We start from the raw sequence: 8,076 nt of genomic DNA, 5'->3' as shown, positions 1-8,076 counted from the left end.
CTCAAATTGTGTGACGGAAGGCCTGGCTTGGATGTCAGGAGGAATTTCTTCACAGACAGGCTGGTTAGGCATTGAAACAGGCTGCCAGGGGTGGTGGTGGAGCTGCCATCCCTGGAGCTATTTAAGAGACGTGTAGGTGGCACTTAGAGATGTGGGCTTGTGGTGTTTGGTGGACTTGATGACCTTGAAGTTCTTCTTCAGCATCGACTCTGTGACGCTTTGACACCATGACTGTTGATACTGATACTATGACAGCACGATTCTCCCCGCTACACCAGCAGAAGGGCAGGGCAGGGGCCATCACCGGCCACCAGCGGGCTGTTCCCGCCCGACCGCCCCCTCAGGCGGCTCGGACTACGCTTCCCACAGCACCCCGGGCCCTGCTCTTCGCGCGAGACGCTCCCGCGGAGGAAGCGGCGGGGCGCGTCCCGGAAGCGGTGCCGCAGTGGAGCCGAGCGCCCGCCGAGCCGCCCCGAGCCCAGCATGGCCGAGCCCGACCCCAAGAGCGTGCAGGACCTCACCGCCGTGGTGCGCCCGAGCCCCGGCCGGCACCGCGAGGCGGCTGCGTTACCCCGAGGGGATGCTGGGGCCCGCCCGGCCCGGCTCTGGGCCCGCCGGGTGTCGGCCCCGCTCCCTGAGGGGCAGCCCCGGTCGGAGCTGGGGGGCAGCGAGGGGAGGGAGAGGCTGAAGGGCTCATAACCGGGAGGGGTTGGCCGCGGGATGAGCGCGGGGAGCTGGAGACGGCTGCTGTGGGGTGGTCGTGGTGTGCCCCGTCTTGAAATTGGTGGCCGAGTGTCAATTCTCATGTGTGTGTACGTGTTTGTATAATGCAGTACCCAAATACGGGATTATACTGCAAAGCTTGAGCTCAGCAATGGAAAAAATCACGTTGTTACACATTCTGGTAATATAAGGGTAAATGCTGTGACAGCCTCTTTAATGGAAACAAAACAGGCTTCTTACTTGTTTTTCTTTTCCTTTTTACTAGGTGCAGACGTTGCTTCAGCAAATGCAGGACAAATTTCAAACCATGTCTGACCAAATAATTGGACGAAATATCCTTTTTAGAAGTCCGATAGCTACTATACCACTGTAAAATTATTTTTTATGTATATTTCCAGTGGGATTTGTAAGATACATTTAAAGTGATCATAACAGTTTGAGCAAAGCCATAATCAAAACCAAAACCAACAACCTGACAACACTACTGCTTTGTGGTCATATTCCTTAACACCAGTGAACTTGATGACATGAGCTGTCGCATAGATGACCTGGAGAAAAATATAGCAGACCTCATGACACAAGCTGGAGTCGAAGAACTGGAAGGCGAGAACAAGACCCCTGCTACTAACAAGAGTTAAAGTGAGACAATCACTTGCTAGCCTTGAAACAAATTGTCAGGTCGCTTGAAATTACCGATTTTAAAAGACTAAAATGAAATTTTCTTTTGATTTGCAAGGTAGTCTGAAATTCCTGCAGAGCAGTGCTATACGTTACAGTAAGTGAATGTGCAGGAAGCTCCCTTCAGCAGGAACTTGTTAGTTTCTTCACCAAGGATGTTTTCTTCATGCATAATTAGTTTTGAGGAACTGCAATAGCTGTATTCATCCTCTCTTGTTCACGCACTCTGATAGTCTTGGTAAGAGCTGGAATAATGACCATCTTTGCTGCTTGGAAAGGAGAAGAGTTGGAAAGTTCCTGCATAAAAACATTAGAGAAGTAGATGTCTCATCCATTTGGCAAACAGCGATTAAGAATCTGGTACTAAAATATATAAAGAAATTAAAGTGGTGACCTCATGCAGCATTTACAACTGTTGCTAAAGGTATTTCAGAAGGAAGGGGCAATGCAGGAATGCCAAAGCATTCCAGCATAAACAAGGGCTGTGTGTTGGAGCCTAACTGCAATATGTGAGTGCTAAGATTTCATTTCGGTTTGTACAGAACTTGATTTTTGCAATCCGTGGAAGGGAACTGGTAAATGAACACACGTGATATTAGATTAATGTTTTCTTTTTTTAGGTGGCTAAATAAGGTATGTCTCGGCCTCATGCCTGAAATTCTGAGATTAGTTCTAGAACACTACGCAGCCTGTGTAATAGGCACATATATATTTGAAATGTTTTTTTTTTCTTGTTACAGGATCTATGTTTTGTATACTTTGAGAAAAACACAAATTATTATGGACTTCATTGTCCCCAGTGTCAGTTTTCTTAGCTTGAACCCCCAAAATGAAAGTTTCTGATCAGTGTGGTTTTTAAATTCTTCTCAGTAATTCTTTATTATTTTTCCCCAACAGATTGCCAATAATTTAAGATTAATGCTGGAAGACTTTTTTTTTTTTCTACAAGCCCTTGGAATTACCGAACAGCTTTTTGCAACTACTGTGTGTAAAAGCATTTTTATATTGTTACAGAGCTTGCATTCCTAATGTATATTGTATAGGTAGGAATAGGTTAGTTTATATTTTGATTTGTGTACTGTAATTTCACTCTCTGAATTCTTGTTATGAGGATCAATTAGTTATTAAAACACAGATCTTATGGATCTCAACTACTGGGCGTATTTTTTTTGTTGTTACTTTTTTAAATACTTTTTCTAGACATTTCATTTTTGATAGCTAAACATCTAGTGACTTCGATTAAATGGAAATCTTAACTTCTATGTAACTTTGTGGAGTGAAGCACAAGTTTGAAACTTGGCATTAATCTTAGCTCTGATCACCAGTCTTGACTAGCAGATGACTATGTATTGTGTTTTCCTCATAAATGTAGTAAGGTGGTTTTTGGAAATGTAAGACACTGAATATCAAAATCGTATCTCATGTTCATCATATTACCTTACATGTGTGTTCCTAGAACATAGAACAGAAATACAGGTTAGACATCAGAGACATCTGTACACAGTGAAGCAATGACTGCCGTTCAAATGTGGTATATTTAAACAAAGAATTACCATGAAAAATCTCACTATGGGATTCAAGTTTTTTTAACATTGTAAACCTCTACTTTGTAACTGACCATGTGTCACTTGGCATCACCTTTGAACAGCAATTATGATTAAAATACTGATACTTGACAGATTAGGGATGGGATTGTAGGGGTGTGTGTTCTTTCAGTTTAAATCACTGGTTTGTTGTACAACACAGTTTGCTAAACAAGGCAATGATGCTGAGTAACAAAAGGAGAATCCAGTCAGAATTGTAAAGCCTTACTACTCTTTGAATAACAGAGCTGGAACTCTTCAAAATAATTAGTTTAGAAAAGTGTTTGCTTTTATAGTCATATCCACATTTATGGGCCTGAAGTTTAACTGATTACATTAAAGTATTTTGGTAATTATAAGTGTTTTTAGAAGAATCTGTAATATGTCACTGGTGTGAAGAAAAATGACCAATGTCTCATATTACTGACAATCATTGCAATCCTACTCCAGCTTGAAATACAAATTCAAGAAAGCACTAGTGGCAGTCAGCAGTTACATGTGGACCCCACTCAAGACTGCTCTTTGAGTGCCACCAAATTAGTACCTGTGTATTACGAAGGCAATATGACAGGTCATTTTTCAAAACTGAGAGGAAATTGTAATAAAAGCTGATAATAATAGGGCAATTTTGTGAACATAGAAAATGTATCAATATACCTTGTAATACCAGCCTTAGGCTATTTTCAATGTCATTAAAAAAAATCTAATAAATTATTATGTGTTAACAAATAGTCAGGTCATATATATTAAAGTGAAATCTAGCGTAAGTATATAATTTTATCAGAGATTGTATTTAGTTTTAAGTTATGGAAAGACCTTAGCACGACCTCTGTCTATAAAATACAGGCTAGAATATAAATGTATTGTGTACAGTAAAAAGCTAAGCACAATTCATGCCTCATCAGATCTATATTGTGCTGGGTAGTTACAGTATAGACCAAAGCCATCTGCTATTATCCCAGCGGAAACCAGAATACATATGAAGAAAGCTGTTCCTTACATTAATTTAAACCAAGTTCTGTAATCCTGTGATCTGTTTAGGACTGTCATTTGAGATGTGGCTTGCATTTTTTATCTTTTTATCTCTATGCTTGAGTCTACATAAGCACTTTCTTTTAAGATACCTTTTCTGCTATCATCATGGTAACACACAGTTGTGTTTTATTATTGACATATTTACAGTTTATTTTCACAACCATTTACTGATTATAGGCACCTTACTCTGATTTCATTGCAGACGCAGGTACGGTGGACAATGCATTTTCAGATTTGTAATTCAAACCTAGTGCAATTTCGCACAAACCTATGCAAGTTCAGAGACACAGCAGACCCATGCTATGGCAGCAAAATTGTCTGCTCTGCCTTTGTAAGTGAATGTGGGTATTGGGTCATTTCTGCCTCCTGCCTGCCTACATCAGGGGAGAGGGTTTCTGCTTTGATAGGTGCCATCTAGGAGGCAGTGAAATGGATGGAAAACACTCTCTTGAACTTGTCATTTTCTTTATTCTTTCCCTTGCTTAGTGGGCTAAGCAGCAAATAAGTGGACAGTGAATCTATTTTTCAAAAAATGAGCATGAGGTACAGAATTACACAGAGCAAGCAGAGACTTTGGGTTCTACATTTATGGGGAAAAAGAAAAAACAAACTGAACATAGAGAAGACAGAATCCCTGTAACCATGCTCCTGCCCAAGTTTCTCAGGCTCTCTCCATTGTCTCTGCTCTTACCACTTGTTACTTCTCCAAATTTTCATTATCACCACCCTCTTCAACCCCCCACTTTTCTTCAGCATGGAATTCAGAGTTCAATTTCAGCTGTTACTAAGGAAAATGACACAGTTTCAAGGTAAATACTGAGTATAGAAGCGTTCTTACAAAAGATCCATATTAGGAACAGCAAATAGAATGTCTTTTTCTATGACAAAAACGATGAGTGACACCACACAAGTCTTTGACCAATATTTAAGAGCCAATCATTAATAGCAGTATCATTTTCTGTCTTTAAGACCCGAGAACCCAGAAACAAATTGAAGATCATAGAAGTTGTTTCATATGCACAAAGTTGTGCATGCTGTTCTAAATGATTTAGAAATAGGTCTGAAACTTCTGCTACATCTCTTTTGGTGTCTTAAGTTCTATCGTTACAGCAGGAGCGATGCTCTCATTTACAGAGATTCAAAACTTATATCCCTGTTTTGAAACAGTCCCACTGATAAGTGACACAATTATGGAGTCCTTAAGAGGATTTTTCATTTAATCTCTGTCCTGAAGACAGTGTACTGTAAATAAGACTGGACACAGATAGCTCTTTAACTAATCAATACCATGGGGTACATGCACTGAATGAAGCCAGTTGTAGAGAGACCCTAAGCTATGACACCCACTGTCTGCAAGGGGTAGTTTCAAAGCCCGCCTTTCCTTTCCCTGAGTTGAACGCAGGGAGGTTTCCTCAGAAAAACTTACTTTCATGGTAAGTACTGTTGCCCACACTACTGCCAGTTTGTGGATGAATCTTGTGAGGAATTAATACAATTTCTTCTTGCATTTCTTGGCAAGGGAGACAAGGAACGGTTGCACAAATTCACATTAACCCCCCCTCTAGAATTATTATCTCAACATTCCCAATAAAGTTCTGCTGGGTCCTTTCCTCAGAAGGAATGATACATGGGAAATTGATTTGCCTGACATTACGGGGGAAATCAGTAAGAAAGAGACCTCACCCTCCTGTCTTCCTAGGGCAGTGCTGAGACTGCTCACTGGTTCTCTCTCCAACCTTGAAAATTCACGTAATGCATTCCTTCATATTATAAACACATTTGACACTGCAACCTTGAAAAACAAATAATTTTGATTCATTTTGGTTTTGCTGCAAAATAGCTGTAAACAAGGCTAGATACACTGTCCATCCTCTCTCTAAAATTGCACCTGTCAGCAGTTCTGGAAGTATTCACATGGAATTATTTATATGAAACATTTTCCTCAGTACTCTTTTCCTCAATATTATAACTCTAGCAGATAGTGCCTTCTAGTGGGCACACTGCAGTCTCACTAATAAAAGGAATGCTACTCAGATTAATTATTTGGTTACCTTTAATAAACAAGTTCAGATGTTAGGACTTTAATGAGCCACATGCTGTTTTGAAATGTGATTATTACACAAGGTACTGAGGCTTTGTTTACAGTTAAGAAATTAATGGGATATAAAAATCCGTTTCTGAGCTTTAAGTCTTAGCATGTTTTGAAAGACCTGGTACTTGTTGAACTTTTTTTTTCTGACTGATGTAGAGTTAATGAAATTAGGTCATTATGAAAATAAAGCATGGGATTAAAAAACTTTGCATCATATAAGCTCTGGGATAAGTGATCGAATAGGTTTTGTCTCTTTGGAAGATGTACATACATTCACAGAAATTGTTCTTTCATGTTATTTTGCTGGAGACCTACTTTTTTTTTTTTTTTTTTTTCTTTAATTGAAGCTCATCTAGTTAAATGGATATATATAAATTCTTCAGTTTACAAAGCTGTACCATATATAATCCTCACTGAAGAAATTAAATTCCATTTGAAATAGCAACTGGAGAATGGGAAGCAATGCAGTTGTTATCCATGACAGACACTGTGTAGTTTGGGAACATCGAAGCAACTGATAACAGAGGAACAAGACTCATGCTTTAAGACCCAAGGCTATCTGCTACTGTCTAGACCCAACCTGAGAAGAGCGCGCGTGCTGAAGTGGGGCTGAGCTCTGACGTACGACACATCCCAGAGGCGATACCCAGGCAGTGTCTGTCTGCTTCCCCAGGGGCTGCTCCACAGCAGAGCAGGAATTTGTTTAGTTCACCAGCTGCTATGGAACAGGAGAGGTTTTGTATCATACAACAAGCAGCCAATTCAGTTAGACTGTAAGAGGACGAACTTCAGCCAAATCCTCTCTTCAAAATTTATTAACTTTAAAAAGTATACTTTAAAGTTAGAAAGCAGTAAAATCGGTAAATAAATGCAGTAGATAAATGTCTAAGGCCCAGAAATGCAAATGTCATTGATCTTTGCAAACAGATTGATTCTGCAAGGATTTGGTTCACTTGTGAAATACCAGGAAGACGACCTTCAAGGGTCATCACCAGATCTGGTAGGAGAAAGTATATTCCTATCTCTACACAGCAGTAAGGTTTTTTAATGAAAATGACTGGTCACCAAAGATAAAACAACCTGAGGGCTTGCCTGCCTAAATTCATGTGGAGAGACCCAAGGACAGACCTCAGTCATGTTATTATCTTTTATAAACATGCCTCATTCCAGTAACTGAGGATTCTCGGTGAATGTTAATGTGATATAAGGGAAAAAAAAAAAAAAAAGAAAAAAGAAAAAAAGAAAAAAGAAAAAGAAAACCTTACACATTATTCAGTGAAGCCAGCTCGCCTGCTGTTAACACACACACAGAAAAACCATTATAAATAGACCACACCTTCTTAAAAAACTAATGGGACTGCAAATGTTAAAATTAATGACAAATGCAATCAACATTTATTAGAAGGGACATCACTGGGATCTCCAACGAGTCAGGCAAAAAATTTAATCAGGTTCTTATCAGAGGGTTACAAATAGATGTGTCATTTTAATAAATTTGACAAGTGTACCATGCAACTGAGAACTGGGTGCATCTTAAAAGACAATTAACCAGGTCTCAGTGGTCTGGAAACACTTTGCAAGTCCTTTTTCCAAACTTTTAGTGTACTCTATTGTGTGAGGAGGCACAAAGTTGTGCTCTTCTTCATAAACAGCCCCAATTCTCACCTTTTAAACTGAATGTTTGAACAAAAAAAGTGTTCAGAACCAGTACACAATCCTTAAGCAAGAGGTCTTCAATTCATTCAGCATTGCAAGGTGGCAGTGGAGGAGACGGTTGGGGTACTTTTACAAACTGGTTTTACAAGCACTTAATTTTATTTCTTTACAAATCCTTCGCACTGATGTTTTTCTTTAAGGTCAGAACCATTTTAAAATAAAAATCAAGATGACAGTTTACAAATTTACCACTGGGCAACTGTGGAAGTGAATATGACTAGTTTTAATTACCTCACAGAGATCCTGGAC

The 8,076-nt window shown here is 39.6% G+C and overlaps 1 protein-coding gene across 2 annotated transcripts; it reads left to right on the top strand.

Moving 5' to 3' along the window:
- The first annotated feature begins 379 nt into the window (after positions 1–379).
- HSBP1 (heat shock factor binding protein 1) lies at positions 380–3,715 on the top strand. Of its 2 annotated transcripts, XM_035336867.1 has the most exons (5): positions 380–528; positions 989–1,055; positions 1,243–1,362; positions 2,022–2,066; positions 2,299–3,715. In XM_035336867.1, exons 1-3 carry the CDS (start codon positions 484–486, stop codon positions 1,359–1,361), a joined length of 231 nt encoding a protein of 76 aa, XP_035192758.1. In that variant the 5' UTR covers positions 380–483; the 3' UTR covers position 1,362; positions 2,022–2,066; positions 2,299–3,715. The 2 variants fall into 2 exon arrangements, with proteins under 2 accessions (XP_035192758.1, XP_035192757.1); XM_035336866.1 differs by lacking the exon at positions 2,022–2,066.
- Positions 3,716–8,076: the final 4,361 nt, after the last annotated feature.

Source organism: Oxyura jamaicensis, chromosome 11 (assembly GCF_011077185.1).
Source record: "Oxyura jamaicensis isolate SHBP4307 breed ruddy duck chromosome 11, BPBGC_Ojam_1.0, whole genome shotgun sequence".
NCBI classification, from domain to species: Eukaryota; Metazoa; Chordata; class Aves; order Anseriformes; family Anatidae; genus Oxyura; species Oxyura jamaicensis.
Note: the sequence above shows the minus strand (reverse complement) of the source record. Positions and strands in the feature narration are given on the sequence as shown.

Bases quoted from the DNA above. Each gene is read 5' to 3' on its own strand.
- HSBP1 (XM_035336866.1), top strand. From the start codon at position 484: ATGGCCGAGCCCGACCCCAAGAGCGTGCAGGACCTCACCGCCGTG. The intron at 529-988 runs GTGCGCCCGAGC...CCTTTTTACTAG, and splicing joins TGCAGGACCTCACCGCCGTG to GTGCAGACGTTGCTTCAGCA. The intron at 1,056-1,242 runs ATATCCTTTTTA...ACACCAGTGAAC, and splicing joins TGACCAAATAATTGGACGAA to TTGATGACATGAGCTGTCGC.